This window comes from Cynoglossus semilaevis, chromosome 15 (genome assembly GCF_000523025.1).
Source record: "Cynoglossus semilaevis isolate Cse_v1.0 chromosome 15, Cse_v1.0, whole genome shotgun sequence".
Taxonomy (NCBI): Eukaryota; Metazoa; Chordata; class Actinopteri; order Pleuronectiformes; family Cynoglossidae; genus Cynoglossus; species Cynoglossus semilaevis.
The window spans coordinates 17,248,660-17,268,640 of NC_024321.1; the positions used below are offsets into that span (position 1 = coordinate 17,248,660).

Sequence of the window (19,981 nt, forward strand, 5' to 3'; positions counted from 1 at the left end):
GGAGATGTGACGGGTTTGTCATGGGCTGCTGAGGAGCTGTGAATTCTTTGGTGTCGGAGCATTTCAATGTCCTAATGCTGCAGACGGGACTGGTGTCAGACTTTTGTATCGCACATGTGCACACTTGTATGGAGTGAAAGCACACACGCAAGTAGCATGAGTGCGTATACTGTATTTGTGTAGTTCAGCGGCTTCACACGACAGGTGCCCGTCAAACTGCTACTAAAGCGCAAGACTTTGAGACTTTGAAAGGCCTGTCTGCACGTCTGTCTCTTTGTCTCCATCGTCTCCTGCGTTTTACATTTTATTTTACATTTAATTCCTATTATAATCACTTTCATTTCACATATCGTTTAACTTTTTCCTTTACAATTTAACATCTTATAATTTGGTTTTCATATTATAGATGATTTATCATATTGATTATACCATAGTTATGGCTTTTAATCTCACTTTATTTCTGTTGTGGATCAATTTTTAACTAATTTTTTCTTAGATTTTACATCTAAGACTTTAACCTCATTACATCATTTTTTTAACTTTTTTATATCATAATTTGACTTGACTACATATTCAAAAGTCTGAATATCTCATATTCTTTTAATTAAATTTTGATTCTGACGACCTTCTTTTTTCACTTTTAATCTGAAAATATTGTTGTTTAATGTCAGAATTACAAATGTTTGTCCCATTGTTATGACTAAGTCTGTCGTAATTATAATTTTTTGAATAATATTGACTCATTAAATTAGTTACTTCATTACATCATGATTTATCCTCTTTTAAAAATCAATTTCAGTTATTTTATGTTTATATTATATTATGTACATCCTTAAGGGACTTAGTCTTACGTAGAAGGCTGATCTAACACAAAATAAAAATAATTTTAAAAAAAAAATCAAATTTTAGTTTTTTGAGTTCCATTCATGAGTTCAAAATCATTTAAGAACCTCCAGTTCTCGGCCTGTGATCTCGCTGACATTGGCAGGTTCTCTTCCTCATTCCACAGGTCTTAAGAGTTAGCATTTAAGTTCAAACGCAGAGGATAATCTTACAGCCGGGGCTGAACTTTTACACTGTAAAATGGAACTCCCTGCAGTCGGACAACAAAAGCAAATCACTGCAATTTGCATGCGATGGCCTGAGTGATTTATGAACTTGAACCAAAAGTGTCTGCTAACCTGTCTGTTTGTGCAGGAGTGACTGTGCATTCTTCTGCAGTGCAGTCAAACTGTTTGACTAAGCTCTATTTTGGAAGACAATCCGCGGATTCATGCTTTTATCAGTCAGATTTAAAGACCGCTGCAGACGGCAGACAGTCAGCATCAGCGCACAAGCACTCCTCACTCACACGGCATGTCCCTACCAAAGAATGTAGATCTGTCACTACCCACAACTCAATATCATTTTTCTCCCTCTCATTTCTCTCTCTCTCTCTTTCTGACCCTGTCGTTGAGACTCTTTGAAGTAAACAGTGAAAGGATCCCGGACTGTAGCAAATTACCTGAGGACTGAAACATTTTTGACATAAGTCCTGAGAGACGAGGGCAAGCCACTTTTCCTGGCGGCCCCTTTGGCTTTTTTTTTTTAATCTAGGGCTGAGGGAGATGGTGGCGCTGACAGAATGATGGGACAGCTGGACGTGCTTCCAGTCCAGCAGCAATGGGCAGAAAGAGACAAGAGGAAAAAAAGGACACTGCACAGGTCTCACATCATGACCAGTCCAACCAGAGAGGGACGACAGACCCCCTAGCAGCCACCAGTGGAACAGGTTTCTGCAGGAAAAGTTCACATCCTCCATGTTGGACTGTATCTGATTGTTTTTGCTCCTTTGGGCTGATATTTGATCCTTAATGAGATAAACAACTGATAACTAATTGAAAAGACAGACGTCACAATACTGCGTCAAAGCAGGTGTGGACGAATATTGGAGGGGACGAATACGAAGACACTGTTGAAGGAGTTGGTCATATTGTCGAATGTTCCCGGATGTGAGCTGTCGACAGGACAGGACTGTTATCACCAGGCTCGGTCTGTGACAGTGACAGTCGCTGGGAGAGTGGAGGCGCTGTTTGATGGCAGGGCGTTCAAATTGACTGACATTTATACACACACACTGACCTGTTACATATTTACTCCAGTTAATCTAGCAGATGACGTCTTCGCTGAGACAAGAGGCACTAGTTTGGTTGTATCACAGCTTCAGAATTCCATAAATTTTTAACTGTTTCTTTTCTTTTTTTTTCAAATTCTTGTAGAATAAAATAAACAATTGTCTAGATTTGCAGATTTTTTTTTTTCAAATCCTTGTAGAATAAAATAAACAATTGTCCAGATTTGCAGATGAGAAACTGCTTTTCTTTTGGAAATTATTGTCTCTTTGTATAGTATATGATTAAAGGGCCTTTTTGTACCGAAAGCATATAAAAAAAAGTTATACAAAGTAATAATAATATAACAATTATTACTTCCTCTACGTAATGATAACTCGTCATAGATACTGAGGCACTTTGGTTAAAAAAGTGTTTTGTTTTTGTTCGGCAGGTCGGCTTCTGAACGGAACTCATTTCCTTAGTTGGACCAACACTGACCAGGAGAGAGGGGGGAGGTCATTAAACCGAGTCCATTCTTACACCAAGAAATCAGAAAATCCCTTAAATCTTCCCAGGAACTTCATTGTGAAGACAATCAGGGTTAAAGCAGAGCAGAGGTAACCCGAGCCGAACACCAGGGAATCAAATCAGACATCACAAGCTTGTTTTTCAGGCCGGGACAATTATATTTGACATAAGGCGCTTTTCATTCATGCATCAGTGATCTCCTTTTTTTCAGGGCTTTTGCTATCAGCCTGGTCCAGTTCATTTAGACAGGGCTTTTGCTATCAGCCTGGTCCAGCCTTCCAGCTGAAGATGATGATGATGAACAGTGGTCTTGTTTTCAGAGATCCTGTCACGTTTTTTTTTTACTCCTAAATTCAATAAGTCACATTTCCTAAGAGTTCACCTCAAGTATTGATTATTTGCTCTGCTCACATTTGTTTTTGTTGTTGATTAAGAGAGACATTTTAATAGTTGAACTCATTAGTATTTGTTGTCGTAAAGTTCCTAAAAACTTGTATCTGCCACTTCCTGTTTGGTGTTTATACTCCATCCTTGTCTGCCACGGCGACCTCACCTTCCCCCTCTGATGGGTGGGCTGTGACCCCCACTAGCCTCCAGCCAACAATGGTTACAAACTCTCACCCTTGGAACACTTGTATTCCTGAGGGATGTACTTCAGTAAGAGTGTTACGCTCTTTGCCCTCTGCCCAAAATTCTGTAGGAGCCCAACGGGTCACACAGGTCAGTGCGCCAAACAGAAGCTGGAGATAAAAATAGTAACTGATACACGGGTCGTCTAAAACGCTGCCTTCTGACCGCTCTCATTTGAGAATACTTAGTTTCGGCACCCATCCTTTTAGGAACTTTTGACATTTTTGTACCCGTGTGACCAGGAACAGGGGTTAGGGAATGTTTTGTTCGCAGAAAATGGGCTGGATGTAGACGTGGTTTTCCTGGTGTGTAACTTCATACTGCTGAGAAAATGTCAGAGTGCAGCGCAAAGATTGTGTGGACATCAGAGTCTTTGGGCCCTTGAGGGGCCCCCACGCACGAACAAATAGACTAGTCTGTCCTTATCGCTCTCACAATTTCTCCTCTGCCGTTTCCGAACAAACAGGAGCCAGCGTGACCTATGTTTATTCTCATTGGCTGTCCCCCCGTTGGACTCTGTATGGTTAAAAAACTACAATTCCTGCGTCTAAACGTAAATGCTAAAAGATAATAATCACCGCAGGATAAATCTCAAACTGTCATTTTTTTTAAATTAAATTATTCTCTGTAACGACCGAACAAGAAAAGGCCGTCGCCGAAGGAATTGTCAGATAAATCACCGGGGACGTTACTAGTGTGGAAAGTCATGTTTTTATTGCGGTATTCGAAGGTAACACCTGCTCTAGATGAGTGGTGTGTTCTGTTTCAGGGAGCTGGGTTTTTCCCGCTGCAGTCAGATACAGGAACAAGCGCCGAAGTCGAGCGATAACAGCAAATTATATACTTCCATTGCCAGTTGCTCCAACATCCTTCTGTGCAGCAGTCATCGTTATTAGTGTGAGAGTCTAATGCTGTCATTCAGCAGTGACTAACAATGGAGTCAAACAAGGATCTCGTGCTGCGACGCCTGCAGTTATGGAAAGCTTGGATTTACAGTCGGGGCTAAAATGCATCTCCATTACTGCACCGGCACTGTTTCATAATGTTTTAAAGTAACTGGTGGATGCAGCAATACATTCCAACAATGACATTTATTGTAGAGAGGAGTGGTTGTCACGCCCCCCCCGCACCCTGGGGGACATCACACTCACACTTAGGACGTGAATCAAGGGAAAAGAACGACAGGACAAAGGAGCGGGCGTTCATTAGAAAGACTGGGTGGAATAGTTCCAGGTACTAATGCTGTGAGAAAAGTTTGGATTTTCACAAATGCATATTGGACATCAGTATTAGTCATTATTTGCAAAGAAGAATCAAACTTCTTCTTCTAAAACTTTACCACTAGATGTCGCTAAATCCCCTCCTCTCTGTACTTAATTTAAACATGTGCAGGTCTATTTAATGTAGAGCTACCTCACACACTAATGCAGGTTTAAAGTCTTTGTGTACTCCATTTTAAGTAATATTTAGTAAAAATAGAGAATTATGTTTTGCTATTTGCTATTTTTATATAAGAAGATCAGTATTACAATCAAACTGCAGTTTTTGCAATATTTTCATTGTAAATAAATTGCTACTTTGCAGAGCTTTTTGTTTTGTTGTTAAATGTAGTTCAAACCTCATACTTCAGTGCTGTTAGTGACTCATTCAGCGTCTCATGCAGTGTCTCCCTGGCCTTCGCGCTCACACCTCACATCGTCTCTGACTGACTTCGATACATATCTGGTGACATGTGGAAACACAACACGCTGAAGGACTGTGCCGACGACACGTCAGGGTGTTTGACGTCACGGCCAGCGATACGCACAGCCATAACAGATAACTTCTTAGTTCTTTGTATCAGTATTAGTGATAATGTTTTGTTGTGGTGAAGTCTTGTTGCTGTTCTGCAGAACAGAACATCTGTGCGTGTGTCCGTGTTCCGTCTTCAGTCCTGTCCTATCCTGCACTCTCTCACAGGGAGATTTCAATTTTTATTTTTATTTTTTTAAGGACATCGCCCTCCGACAAGTGTTGCGTGAGATGATGTGTATGTAGTTTATCAGAGCTTTTCTCCCACTCTCTTTTCATCCAGCTCCATATTTGTGTATTTTTTTTTCTTCTTCAGAAAAACAAAGATAGCAGCCCTTGAATAAGACTAGCCTTATCTGCCACAGTGGCTCCTGTTCTTATAACACTGTGGTCTAAATTCATGGACCACCAACCTCATCTCTCCTGAGGAGTAAAGACAGAGATTTGATGAAACAGATGAACATTCAGCTCCGACCTACGGGACCTGGTGGTACTTTGTCTGGCCCATCTTGATCTGGCTGATAGTGTGTCACGATAAGTAACATGAAAGTGCCCTGTCATCAGCTTTTTTTGTTTTCTTCTCCTCTTTTCTGCACAACAACATCCAATCAGGGTGTTCTAAAGACATGTTGCCGCTTTCGGAGGCAAAACAGAAGGGCATTAATAAGGTGACGTTTTTTTAAGGGAGACGCGGACGCCGTCTGGCCAAACTGTGGCTCATCTGTTATCCTGCACGTCAAAGCCCTGTGTTTGTACACACTCGCTGTTACTCACGGCCCAGGAGCATCAGTGTTGTTGACCTGACGCTCTGTCAGATTTTCAGCTGATTCAGGCAGACCCTTCAGCTGATTTGTGACTTGCTGTGTCGGTGCGGCAGATTTACACCCTTTCACCTTTCAGACGCTACTTCTTTATTGTAGACTCTTCCTGTAGTGTTTGGTAGACTAATCCATGACAAACGGTGGTCCAGCGGTCAGAGTCAGAGCCTTACTTTCTGTGTTTCCTTATGGTGTTCAAGTTGTTATATTATGGTGTTGTATATATTTGTGATATAGAGTCGCAGGTGTGAATGAGAGTGTCATCGTCTTAGCAACCCCTCAGAGTGAAGACCGGGTAATGAACCAGAGGATACGGCAACATTGCTGGTTGCCAAAGTCTTTAAGGCCGTTTTTTTTTTTTTTGGCACGTTTGCGTGTGTTCTGGGTAATGTCAACAAACCATTCATTCCCAGAACAGTTTGTTGGTTTAAAACGTAATAAATTCCACATTTGGTAATTTACTTTAGCCATTATTATTTATGCAAAATGACACAGTTAAAACGTTTTTGAGCAGCTTGAAGTAGTTTTTGGTGATGTGGCTGGACATTACACCTGGATGAAATTGACTTTTGGACAATCAGAAAGCTCTTCTGTGTTTCTGTATGACATAATTCTTTATACCAGGCAGAGGAACCTCCCAGAATGATTGACTTTTGCAAGAGTGTGTTTTGGTCTGTTTTTCACAAAACTACCTGGGTGACATGTGTACAAATTAAAGAAGACACAAATGTCTGGTGCATTTGCAGCATGACAGCTCGCTTGTTGACACAGCGGAGCCTGAATGAATGTGTAACGTCTGCAGACATTTAAACACGCTCCTATCAATGCTGTTATGATGACACGCTACATCATTCCAGGTCAGACCAAAGGAATGAGCTTGTCCTTGTAAAAATAAACATTAACTGCCAGCAGTATTGTAAAACATCCACCAATGACAACATAAACCCTCACCTATCTTCCTCCGGGGCTGGGGGATTGTAACGTCTGTTGTGATTGGTCACCACAGACGAGGCATGTTGGGGATACAACATGCCTTTCTCCTCCCCAGAAAACCGTCTTTGTTTGTCTCTGACAGCAAGAATGTGTGGCTAAGCATCTATGTACCACTTTGAGCGCCTGCAATGAGTCCCCTGTATTTTCCTAATATGCTCAAAGCGGCGCTTTGATCCTGCCGTACAGGTGGGTGTCAGCTCTCTGAAGGATGGGGCCATGACGAGCTCTGACTCATTCTGAAGTTGAAGGCGACTTCAGGGAATTTGTCAAATAAAAAAGCAGGGCCGGTGATTAAGGCGTAATGTATGATACCAATTTGACTCCAGACTCGAGACACTCTCTAACTATGACCGTGTGCTCTGGTCTTTGTTTTTCTCCTCTCGGCCGCCACACGTCATGTCTTGGTCACCTCCTTCATTTTCACAACAAATGTTTCTGGTTTCGTAACACTGGGAGATCGCGCTGCCTGCTTGGCAACAGGTCTCTGATCACCTCAGCGATAAGTGTGAACCCAGTGAAAACACACCTGTGTTAGTGAAGGACTGGAACCAAGCAGACAGACTAATGTGAGTCTACACAGTAAACATTACAGAGAGGAAAGAAATGGCTCCTCACTCACACAATAGAACTTTTGAACAACCCCCCTCCCCACCCCGAAAACATTTGCTTTTAGTCCCTGGGCTTTGAAGTCAAGGACCCCTGCCCAGTGGTGCAGGCAGTACTGATATCTTCATGGTCAAAGGCATGATGGGAAATGAACTTGGAAACAAAAAGTGAAATTCTAGCAAGCTTGAATATGATATTTCCTGTGTGTTCAGCCACTCTATTCTTGGCCAGATCTGTATGGTGATTAGTTACTGAGACGTGGAGAGGTATGCATTACTTGTGAGGAGAATGAAGAAGGAGGAGGAGGAAGAGGAGGAGACCGGTGCTTCATCATCCTTCTTCCCCTCTCAGTCAAATAAAGGAAATTTATATCTGCAAACCAGAAAAATATTTTTGACGATTTCACTTCAGGTTTAATCTAAGATTGAGAATTTGCTTTTTTTTCAACATGGAGAAAAAAGTCAAGAATTAAAAAAAAAACCCCTAAATTCTAAAGATCAAATCTTTCAAATTTTGTTTTTAAACCCCCATCATTCCTGACTTTTTACTGAAGGCTTTTAGACTAAATGAACACAAATGTTGCACACCCATGACTTAATTTGATATTATATGCATATAAGTGATGACATTCAAAACTTTTAGGCTCTGAACCCTGTCATCTGGTCTACTGTGGCCTGGATGTACTGTTTTTTACTGGACCACGACTGTTGTAGCCAACATTAACTGGTTCGTGGTTGTATTTTTTTGGATTTTGTTCAATTTTGAGGCCCAAGGTTGGACCATTTGAAACCCTCTTTAATTTCCTTTTAAATCCTGTGCAACCCACCGATTCTTCCTCAGGAAAACTGCAATTTACTGCATGACGGGAGCTGCACAGTTACCCAATAATGCTGTGAAGGTTAAAGTTATTGTTAACTAGTGTCTGCTTTCAGACCACCACTTCTTAGGAGTGAATCTGTTTAATTCTTCTGGTAGGAAGCAGCTTATCACCTGCTCCTGCTCAGCAGGCTCTCATCTTACACAGAGCCTTTGATTCTGTGGGGAAATGCAGGCTTTAGCAAAATAAAGGCCTGCTCCAGGCTGCACCGATTCAACTCTGAGCCTCTGATCAGCTGCAGAAATCAGCCGCACAACACGCACATTTGGATTGATATGGGTCGCTGAGGATTTGCTACAATTTCTGCTGCTCCAACTGAGAGATTACTAAGTCTGAAGTCTAAGTATTTTTTTTCTTTTTTTTTCTAGTACTAAACCAAACTACTGTTGGAGGTGTGCGGCTACACCGATCACTGAGTGCTCAGGGCTGAAGTACCCAGAGAGAAGAGTGTCACCTCGGTCTGTCCAGCTGTGATTGGCCAGCCGATGCATGTCCTGGTACAGTAACCAATGACTTGTCTTCATAATTATATGTATCACTTGATTGATCAGATTTATTCATCTTCTAACACTGAGTTAGGGTTCAGCGTAGAGCCTCAGCCAATCTCTGCAGCCGTAGGGTGAGGGCGGAGCTACACCTCAGACTTTTAGAGAAAAAAAATAATTCACACCAATGGTCAGCTTAGATTCTCTAATTAACATGAAAGTGTTTTTGGTCGGTGGGAGGGAAGGGTGAAAACTGTTGATCTTCCGGTTGTAAGGCAGTAGCACTAACCGCTCCACTGGTTGGCCTTGATGACTATTGTTCATAATTATTCTTCATCTCGTCAGCTGATAACGCTGTGATGCTTCTCTTTTTGTCTTCATGTCAGTGATTTGTTTGTGAACGTTTCTCAGCTCTTTGAAACAGAACTCTGGTTTCAGCTTTGTTTAACGTTGGCCTCAGACCTGCAGTCAAACCCTGTGTGTTGTTCTCAGGGCCACTGTGTTCAGACCTCACGGTTTGTTGCCTCTGCAGTGAAGTGATGTGTCTTTCCTGGCCAGGGGATTTCCTCCTTCCAGAAGCACTCAGAGTTATTACTGTGGAGGAGGAGGATGTCTGTTTGAAGTCACCCCTCCCACCCTCGCCCCTGCCCCGCCCTCACGCACACTCTCCACTGCAGTGAAGTGATAGCAGCCACGGGCGGCGCTGAGCTCAAACTAGAAAAAAAAAAGTCAATAATGTGGTTTTATTCCTACGCAGTACGGTTCTAATCCGACTGTGGTCTGAGGTGATATTCATAATGACAGCTTTATGGACTGTTCACTCCTCACTCTCAGCCACCTTTGTGCCGCAGACACCGTTCACCTTCTGCAAAAATGATGTAATTATGCAGTGATGCAGTGTTTACAGATCACAGCTTCATTGATTCCCATCGATTCCTCTGAAGTGGTTTTTTTTTTCTTTTTTTCTTTTGTTTTGCGTTGGCTCCGGTTCCTTTATGTTCTGAAAAACAACCAGGACTGGAGCAGCGCTCTCTTGGATCGCTCGTGCCTCGGAACACGCCCGGACTTGTTCGCGCTCAGCCCAGTGATTTATACAAGTTAACTGTGTTAGAGGTGCAGATTAACGTAGTGTCGGGCAAAGCCCAGTTTAAACTGGAGCCGTGCTGCTTTCTTAAGTCATATCATGTTCATAGGAACCCGACTCCCTTGAGTGGAAGGACAAATTTATTTCTGTTTAATATAAAGATTACCTTACAAGACTTGGAGAAAAAAAAAGAGGAAATATCACTTTAAATGAATAATTTATCATGGTGTTTAAAGGAAAAAAAAGAAACACTTAAGTTGTAGCAGACAATCACTTTAAATGAATAATTTATCATGGTACAAACACTTAAGTTGTAGCAGATACGTAAACTATTGCATTATGGGTAGGGATGTCAGATGATGCTGGCCAACCCGTATTATCAGCCCGGTATTAGCATAATTATGTAATATCTCTAAGAGTTTTTCTTCCGATAATGAAAATTTTCTGGAATCGCCCGTGGGGTCCTGAGATGTTTATCGCAGTTTTTGGCGAAAAATATATCGGCATATATCGATATCTGTTGATATCATCACTGAGTTGAATTGTGTGTTTGGACAAGATCGGCAAAAAGTTAAAGTCAGACTTTCCTAATTATGGGTATGATATTATACAATGCATTCATAGAAAAATGTATGCACATATATATCACTTTATTTAAACGTACTGTATATGAGAAACATAATGGAAGAAAATTAGAAAATAATTTTATACTCACGTACTCGTAACTAGGTGCAGGATTGTGTTAATTGTTTTTAATCGACTGTAGGTGTGAATGAGGTGTGAATGGTTTGATTGGCTCCCAGATTTACAGACTACAATTTTCACCCTTAAACCTGTTGACTATAATTTAGTTTAATGTTAGAAATGAACTCTGTAGTGAAACTGTAGCCTTGTTTTTAAGGACTTGTTAAAACAAACAAACACAGACTTGCTCTGTGGCTCTCTATCTGTTTTCCACAAGTACATCATGTAAATTTTTTTCTGCGCAGAGACTGAATGGTTTGTATTGTGCGTCTATGTGAACGTTATCTGCGTCGGTCTGTGCTGATGGTGACGAGTCATTCTGACTCAATGGTCCGATCATTCTATCGCTCTTTATCTTTTATTTTTGTGTGTCAAAAATATGCTGCAGTTAAAAAAAAAAACAAAAAAAGTGCAGATGTTTCCCTCTATGTTTCACATTGATTTGAATCTTAATTATTTATCTAAAGGTTTGGAGCTTACTTTCAATTTCTCTCAATTAAATTTGGTTTTTGCATCAAGAAGTTGAACCATATATGTTAATGTACTAATTTGAATTAATGGTGCACTGGCCCTTAAGAGATTTTCTCTATCATTTTTTTTTTTAAATTTTATTTATGTATTTATTTATGACTTCCTGGTGTACTTTTGAATTTAGCTGTTCATATTAATCAGCATTAATTAAGAGTGGGGCTATATTTGTGCAGGGTTTTCACCGGCATTCACGAAGGTTCTGGGTTCAATTCCACCTACTCTGCAATCCAAGTCTTCAGGACATAAATCCAGTCTAAAACCTCAAAACACTTTGTCGACTGCCAAGCTGAGCAAAAACCCAGACAAAAACTATTTTCTGTGTTTGAAAATTTCACAGTTTGGTTGGAATACCGTTGTTAAAGGTAAAGTTCGGGGGCCTGACGTTAGCCCTGACTGCAAACGGAGGCCCAAAGAAAACGACTGGATTAAGCAGTGAGAAAAACTTCTGTCTTTAACTTTAAATGTCAGGCAGTTGTTGTTTGTCACAGAAGGATCACAAACATCTGTGTAAGAATGTTCTCCGGCAGCAAACAGTAATAATAATTACTGCTATTCTCCAGGTTTGGACCTCGGCCAAACCCCCTTGGCATTTTATCCGCCACTGTGAGTAAAATGTATATTGAGTTGAATTGAGCTGAAGTGGCCAATAAACGTGCACAGGTTTCACGGCACATTCTTCTGAACGTATCGTTTTTCTCCCCCGTCTTTAAATCTCTCTCTCTCTCTCTCTCTCTCCCTCTAAGCCCTCTTTTCTCTCCCTCTCGTCCTTGTTTTGTTATTTTACCTGGAGGTGCAGGTGTGAAAGGGTGAGGCCGTGGAAAAACATTCGATTCCGTAAGCTTGTCATGAAGAAATCTATTGACTGACCTTTGCGTCTTGGCACACAATGACAAATGGGTTTGCAATTTTCCGCCTGAGTGAGGGGCAACAAAGCGCATTTCCACTTTGGCCACTAGGCGGAAAGAGTACAGTCTGTCTTTATCAAGCAGAGCTGTTGAATCTCATGTTTAGAAACACTTGTTATCGTAGGTTATTCTGGACATTTTCATCTTCCATATAACAGCAGTGGTTCCATTTACAGCGTCACTAATCGTTTAGGATCTTCGTCAGGGTTTTTTATGTAATTTACTGTCATTTAAAAAAAGAGATTTTGTATAAATCAAAAAAATTTTGACACTGACAAATACAGGCCAAGTCAAAAAGACACAAGACATAATGTCTCTGATGTCAATGACTAAAACCAGTTCAGACTGGTCTCTGTGTCTCCAACCCTTTTCACCAGTTTGAGCTGTTTTACCTTTGAGTTGATTTTGAAAAAATATGAACATATATTTAAAAAAAAGCAAGATTTTAGCAGAGCTTTTTTTTTTAACTCCAGAGCATCTTTCAGTGGTGTTTCTAGCAGAGCTTTCTGTGTTGTGTTTCTGTGTTGTGTTTCTCAGTACGGACACATCCATCTTGTTTATGAGCTGCGTCTGCGTGGACAATGATGGCCGGTCAGTCCTAGCTGCTGAGCTGTGTTTTTTCTGCTGATTGAATTGCTTCCAAAGCATGCAAGAATGTTTAAAGTGGAAGCTATGGAAATGAACCAATTGACCCCCTTTTTTTCTGACCCCATGAAGCTCCCGGCCTCCTGGGAGCGGAGAGTGTCAGGCTGCACTAGAGATGGTTAAAATCAAAGTGTGAACCTCACACACTTCATTAATACTCACTTACTTTATTACTAACTGACCCGGGTCAAATTATTCATTAAATCCCGGTGCTTTCTCCACTGGATTGCATCCAAAATGTCCCCCAAAAATGTTTGTGTGTCCATTTTGTGTGTGCATGTGTGTGCCCAGGCGGGGCAGTCCAGCAGGGCGATTATGTCCTGTGGGGATAACCTGTCATGGTGCTGAGAGCCTAATTGATGCCTCATGCTTTTCAGGGGGGGCAATTACAGCTCCCAAATGTCAAGAACTAATTAGTGACTCAGTAATGTGGACCCATGGGCCGCAGGATGAGTTGACATGGCAGCTCTCTCTGCCGTTTGGTCAGCAGATGTGAGGGGTGAGCAGAGGGGGAGCCAGAAACTTTTTTTCGGTCTGGTTCTGCCTTTGTTGTATGTTCAAAACAACAACAAAAAAAATTAATGATGAAAAAAATTGGTGTGAGATGTAACGGTGAGAATAAAGCAGATCATAAAAACTCTGTTGTCGGTCGTCTGGGGCCACACAGTGGTAGAGTGGAGAGTGAACTTGCCTTACAGCAAGATGAGCCCCAGCATTAACTGTTCTTTATTAATGGTGTCTGCATATTCACCCCATTTGTCTGTGAGTGTAGGATGGAGGTTGTGGGTGCAGCGGTGGTGGAGTGGGGTCAAAGAAAGGCAGAATTCCTGCCTGATATCAGAAAGTTTCAGGTTCCATTCAACCTCCTGGGTTGGGGTTGTGTCGGTAGGACATCAGTCCTACAGCTGTGGCGACCCGTGATGATCAGACAGCAGAAAGTGGCCCCACTACTGCAGGTCCATTTCCTGTATATAGTCTACTACTGAATGTACTGCTACTACACTGAGTGTCTGTTCCCTCTCCTCCAGGTTCAGCTCTGCCGTCTCACCTCCCTTTGACAAAACAAAAACATTGTCACTCGGTGAAAACTCGCAGCAGTGTTGCTCAGAGTGTACGGCCTTGTTGGAACTGAGGAGCTCTGCACAAATGACAGCTTTTCTTCTCTTTCTCTTCTTTTTCAGCACAACATCTAAACACGGCCTGATGTCTCCATGGAGATGCAAACAGACGAGCATAGTTTCCACCGGAGCTGACAGCGAGTGATGTGGTGTGTCAGTAAATCAGGTATGCTGCTCTGATTTTTTTTTTCTTTTTTCTTTGCTTGCAGAAAGTACACCACACTATCCTCTAGGCGGTGACACTAAAAATAATTGAGTGGAAATGGGGCACGATGCACGGGCCGTGAAAGACGATATATATATATATTTTTTAGGTCATTCTACACAAATGATCGATGGATGAGGAGTTAGATGAGTGGATGGTATCTGTTAGCAGTAGCAGGGGCTGCCATCTCTCTCTCTCCCTCTCCCCCTCTCTCTCTCCCTCTCTCCCTCTATCTCCTCTCTCCTTCTCGACTCAAAAGCAGCCCAAAAGTATCAAGTGGTTCATGCTATACTTACACTTCTGCTGTAATCCCTATAAACACACATGCAGCTCATAATTTGTGCGCACAGCAATTTACTAAGGAATAAACAAACAACAAAGAGCCTGAAATCAATAGTTGCAGGATTCAAATGACACAAAGCTGCAGGCACTAAACCTGCGCAAACACACTTTTAAAAGTGGCCACAGCTTTGGAGCAACAGGTGAGCTCCTCGGCACCTCCCTTCTTCTTCTGCACCGCAGCCTTTTAAATATAGAAATTATTCTCTCTGATAGTCGGGGACAGACAACAAAGTCAACTGTATTTCCACCCCCCCTCCCCCCTCTATCTCGCCCCCTCTCACCCCCTCCTGCCCCTGCCCCTGCTCCTGTCCCTCTCCTTTCCTGCTGCTCTTCATCGCGGTCCAACAAAGTTACATCCCTGGTTGACAGAGAGAAGGACTGAGATCACAGTGTGTGTGTGTGTGTCCGTGTGTGTGTGTGAGGGAACACCTGCACTGTCTGACTGCAGTGTGAAGATAGACATGGAAGATTACTAACTTCCACACCTGCCACACACACACATGTGCACAGACACACACAAATATACAGTAGGTACTTCATTGGGTTTCCTGGAGAGGCCTGTCTGTCCGTCTGTCTGTCTGTCTGTCTGTCCGTCCGTCTGTCTGTCTGTCTGTCCGTCCGTCTGTCTGTCTGTCTGTCCGTCCGTCTGTCTGTCTGTCTGTCCGTCTGTCTGTCTGTCCGTCTGTCTGACTGACTGTCTGCCTGTCTGTCTGTCTGTCTGTCCGTCCGTCTGTCTGTCTGTCTGTCTGTCCATCTGTCTGTCTGTCTGTCAGACTGTCTGTCTGTCTGTCTGTCCGTCCGTCTGTCTGTCTGTCTGTCCGTCCGTCTGTCTGTCTGTCTGTCTGTCCATCTGTCTGTCTGTCTGTCAGACTGTCTGTCTGTCTGTCTGTCTGTCGGTCTGTCTGTCTGTCTGTTGCTGCTGAGGAGACGGTGAAAGTCAGGAGCATCCATCATTTGTGCTTCTCCAGAGAAGGTTTAATGAAGGGGTCTTCAGTANCCCTGTGAAGGTCAGTAGGACAAAAGCATCATTTTAGTAAGTACCACTTCTGAGTGTCAGGTATCACACGCCAGGATTTCCACTGCGTTTAAAGAGCTGAGCTTCAAAAAGTGAAGAGGAGGAGGGTTCTGAGGGATAAAACCGAGTCTGCTTTTCATGGTCGTAGAGGTGAATGGGGATGAGACCTGACTGAAACATTAGTCTCTTTTGCAACAAAAAAGTCTGCCGGTCACAGTCATGGATAAACTATTATGGCAACACATTCTTCTAGAGCTTGGAAGGATGGGAGAAGACAGGAATGAAGCACACCCTGTCCATCACTTTCATGCTTGTTAACTTCGCTGAGCAGCTTAAGAAAGACGAGCCTTGACAGCATCTTTTTACAAAACAAGCAGCGGGGATCCTTTTTCATGTCGCAATAGGCCTCGCGTGTGTTTGCTCAGTGGACGGGGCGGGGGGGGGGGGGGGGGGGGATGTCCGTGTGCACGCAGGTTATAATACACTCTGGGATGGTGTCATTAATCGACGACAGAAGCGTGTTGATGTTCAAGGTGTGCAGGTGGGGGGAAAGTCCCAGTGAGTGGAGCTGCAGACGGGGGAGAGCTGAGACCCAAGACTCTCCCCCGCTGGCTCACCGTCATACGCTCCGGGCCGAGATCACAGGCTGCAGTTTTCATGCATCAGCACAGATCTGCTGCCAAGCATGGAGGAAACTGTGCACACGTGAGATAGGATAGCAGCAGATTTAGCTGCGGCGTCTCCGAACGCCAACTCCGTAGAGACACAACAGTTAAATAATGTTTGTGTTTGGATTTTTTTCTCTACACGAAATAGACAAATGTTCTCTTAAAATATCAGGACACCAAGCCTTGCAAAAGCCATCATTGGATTTCATGGTTTAATGAGACATTTCAAATGAGCTACAGACTTCAAACTGTCAGTGAAGGTCACAAAAGTCCTTATCGCGCCGACCTCAGATTTTATACAAGTGCTAAACCTCAGCGAGGCTTGAGCAAAAGGTCAGATTTTATTTGGTCCCGATCGCCGTTGTGCAGTCTCTCAGCGTTGAGGGGGGGTTCGGGAGGGGGGGGTGCTTTGAAGTTTTATGCGTGCATCGTGGTCTGAGACTCATTCCTGGGTTGTAATGGCGTCCATAAAGAAAGACAACACTGATCTCATAAGCGGGTTTATACGTTTAAACGCTAAAAGATAAGGGCGACCAGTAAAGTGAACGTCTGTACAAATATTGTTCTGTTAAAGTTGAAGTTATTTGAAGGAGCGTTGTTGTAAGAGTAAGAACACAAAGAAAGAGGCAGAAAAAAAAAAGTCATCTTGTAACGTCCACGTCAGGTCGATAAAAAGAGCATCCCGGTCAGGATTTTGTCAAGTTTATTTGTGTATTTTTAATATGTGAGATTCTAATTAAACAACTTTGTAACAGTAGTTTGGTTTTACACTGTGTTAAACAGACAAACAGTGTGTGTTTAAATGATTCACAGTTGCCCTGTGGAGTAAATACATGTCAGATGTGTGAGCAGGATTTTTCCAATCGTTGCTGACGTTTCATTTTCACGGCTTTCCGTGTTGAAATTACGATCGTTCTCGTGGCGTTCTCCAAAATTAAGGTTTTCACGTTACAGTGTTTCAGTCTCGTTATAGTCCATACAACATCTATGGGTTTTTGTTTTCTATAGTTAATGTGTCTAACTGCAAAAATATATTCTCAAATAAATAAATATATAACATAAATATATATATGTTTCTAAAAGGAATAAATAAAGTGTTACATTTCGCTCTTCTTTTTTTTATCTCTTAAAAAGGTTTAGACACAGGTATAGAAAACAGATTTCCTTCAAGTCCTTCCGCAGTCCTTCTGAACCAGCTGTGACTCTCTGACAAATATAAAGTACCAGCTTGTCCCATTTCAGATTCCAAAAACTCCCGGTCCATGTCAGGTGACCTCTCCGTCCAACAGTTGAAGAGAGGACGTGCTCCGTGACGACCCCATCTCCGTGTCCTGCTCCAGGTTCGCCGGTCGTCCGGCCTCTAAAACCTGTGACCGTCCTCGTGCCAAGCGTACAGACATTCTAACCTGTCTTCCTGGCTGCTGAGAGATGGCCATGCATTCCTACAGGAGGCCCCGGCACCTTTATCCCTGCTGGTCGAGCTGCTGTCCACCAGCCTGCACCAGGCCACGTCCACGTCCCCCGTCCGCGTCCGTCTTCCTTTTCTCTTCTGCTCCCCGCCAACGAGGGTTTCAGCAGCGTTTTTCCTGATCTGCTCCCGTCCTCCCGAGTCTCAGCTGTGGCCCAGGATGTCCCTGTACAGTTCTGGAACACGGTCCGGGTCCACAGGCCTGGGCAGGAAGTGTGTGAATTTCTGGTGCCGTCTGGATTTAGTCCCATCCCTTGGCGTTCCGTCTTTATTCAACGCCACAAAATAACGCGTCCCTCTGTCTCCGTGTTTGTAGAGGTTGGACGAGTACGTGTTGTACCAGTTCTCCTCAAACTGTTCCCTGAAGATGCACTCGGCTGTCAGCTTCTCCTGGAAAAAAAACAAAGACAAAACGTGTCATTCTGGACATCCAGATGATGACTTTGGATAAAATACAAATTCTCAAGAATAAACAAAGGTGGTACTTACGGAGCCGTACAACTCCCCTTTGTTGTTCATGCCCAGATAGAGTCCACTGTCCACCCCTTTAATGCTTATCAACCCAACGGCAAGGCTTATGAATTCCAAAATACCTGGAGAAGAATAACAAGAGTTGTTCTGTGCAGACTTCCTTTGAGGTGACAGATTTAAAAAAAAAAAAAAAAAATCCAGATTTGACTCAGTCAGCAGTCTCCATGAGACATTGGAGTCAAACTAAATATATATATATGTATATGTATATATATATATATACATATATATGTGTTATATTTATTTATTGCACTGACTGCAGTAATGTGTTCACGTTGGCCGTGAACTAAATTGCGTAGAAAGAAAGGCGGTGATTCGACCGGAACTTTAACAAATGAGTCGGTTTTGCAACGTTGACCCAGATCCAAACTCACAGGTGCGTTAAGCTTTTCCACGCGGTCGCTTTTAAACCTTTTAATTATAACTACGTCACTTTATTTTGTTGCATTAGAAATTATTATTTATTTATTTACCGAAACGACTGTGGTCCTTCCTCGTCCCTTGCACCGTGCCATCCGGAAGTATCTCCAGATGGAACCCAGTCCTGCAGTACAACTGTCTCCTCCTCAGAATCCCCTTTAGGTGCGTTAAATCCGCCGCGGTGTTCAGGGAGAGCCTGTCACCTGGCATGAGGTGCTCCGCTCCCGGCAGAGTCGCACCGTCGCCCAGGGCGGTGAGGAGGAAATGAGAGCCGACGTGTGGAATACCGTCGATGCCGTGCAAGACGCTTCCAACTTCCCCCAGAGTCGGAGTAGAAACAGCAGCAGCAGCAGCGGAGGAGGAGGAGACGGCAGCAACAGCAGCCATCGCAGCAGCAGCAGCAAAGCTCATCGGCCAAAGTTCAGTGAGGAGGTCCGGAGGACCGCGTTTCTCTCGTGCGTAGTAGGCACTATCTGCTTTCTCTCCCTTTCTCACTTAAGCTCGCATGTTTTCGTCCACCTGCTCCGTTACTTAGCACATGTCCCCGCGGCGCAAGGACACGCTGTCGCACGGGTTTCCTATGCGCTCAGCACCGATACTCCCTCCGGCGCCGCCGCTGCGTCCGCATCAGTTGGAGGTGCGCGAACCCGGTCCTCAGCGTGGAGCATACCTGGCTTCAAGCTGATGGTGTTGGTGGTCTCTGTGGTGCTGCTGGTGGTGGTGGTGGTTGTGGTGATGCCTCCTCGGTGGAGCAGAGAGAGCAAACGCTGCAGTGCAGGTGAAGCGGCTTCAGGAGGTTTTTGCGCTCTAAGTGGCAGCAGGGTGGTGAGGCAGGTGCAAAACCACAGGACTAGTAATGGGGCGGGGCTGTCACAGTTCAGACGTGCCCTGGCAGAGATTTTTCTTTTCCTCCTCCCAAGGCATAAAACACGCAGGAAGGGAGAGAGAGAGGGAGGGAGGGAGGGGGAGAGAGGGAATATAAACCTCTGAATTTTGACACTAGTTAAAATCCGCACAGAAAAAAGCAAACAAATCAAAACACTTGTATAAAATTTTAATGATTTAAATGAAATTAAACCAGTTATGTTTTTTAAAAGTCCTGCTTTTGAATATAAGATAAAACTTAGAATTTTTTTTAAGACAAAGTTTATTGCACTTGTAATCATTGCATTTTGAAATAATGAAATGAAAATGTTTTCACTGAAATACAATGAAACAACGAGGACAAACTGTATTTTTATTAATTATGCATTAACATTTTCTATTTTCTCTCTTTTCCAGGAGACAACGTCCGTGTACTGAGGATCATCACTGTCTTTGAAACTGCAAGTTCAAAGACTTGGCTTTGAGTTCTACTCCCAGAAATATTCATGCACTGGTGGAAGAACTGAACCCTGTCCTCGGCTTCAAATATTTAATTTGGTAATTGAGGATATTTAAAGGAAAAAAGATCTTAAAAAGATTCCCCATGAGATTAATTTTCA

General features: G+C 43.1%; 2 protein-coding genes across 12 annotated transcripts in view; one reads left to right on the forward strand and one right to left on the reverse strand.

Annotated features, from left to right (window-relative positions):
* The window catches only part of micu3b (mitochondrial calcium uptake family, member 3b), a 44,897-nt gene that overhangs the window by 2,151 nt on the left and 22,765 nt on the right, over nucleotides 1–19,981 (forward strand). For 6 of the 11 annotated variants that reach the window (XM_025063161.1, XM_025063169.1, XM_025063168.1 and 3 more), the window contains exons 2-6: nucleotides 1,597–1,771; nucleotides 2,545–2,710; nucleotides 8,705–8,833; nucleotides 13,912–14,014; nucleotides 19,779–19,919. The gene's annotated coding sequence lies outside the window, so the exon portion shown is untranslated. Of the gene's footprint in view, nucleotides 1–1,596; nucleotides 1,772–2,544; nucleotides 2,711–8,704; nucleotides 8,834–13,911; nucleotides 14,015–18,861; nucleotides 18,953–19,778; nucleotides 19,920–19,981 lie in introns of those variants that run through there. The other 5 variants (XM_025063164.1, XM_025063162.1, XM_025063163.1 and 2 more) reach the window with 5 other exon arrangements.
* fgf20b (fibroblast growth factor 20b) lies at nucleotides 17,534–18,936 on the reverse strand. Its single transcript, XM_008327468.3, has 3 exons — nucleotides 18,551–18,936; nucleotides 18,036–18,139; nucleotides 17,534–17,936 (listed from the first exon to the last, which is right to left on the reverse strand). Exons 1-3 carry the CDS (start codon nucleotides 18,906–18,908, stop codon nucleotides 17,691–17,693), a joined length of 708 nt encoding a protein of 235 aa, XP_008325690.1. The 5' UTR covers nucleotides 18,909–18,936; the 3' UTR covers nucleotides 17,534–17,690.

Excerpts from the sequence above, each read along its gene's own strand:
- fgf20b (XM_008327468.3), bottom strand. The coding sequence starts at position 18,908 with ATGAGCTTTGCTGCTGCTGCTGCGATGGCTGCTGTTGCTGCCGTCTCC. Across the intron at positions 18,140-18,550 it reads GAAGGACCACAGTCGTTTCG|GTATTTTGGAATTCATAAGC; the intron begins GTAAATAAATAA and ends ATTCTTCTCCAG. Across the intron at positions 17,937-18,035 it reads AAGGGGAGTTGTACGGCTCC|GAGAAGCTGACAGCCGAGTG; the intron begins GTAAGTACCACC and ends TTTTTTTTCCAG.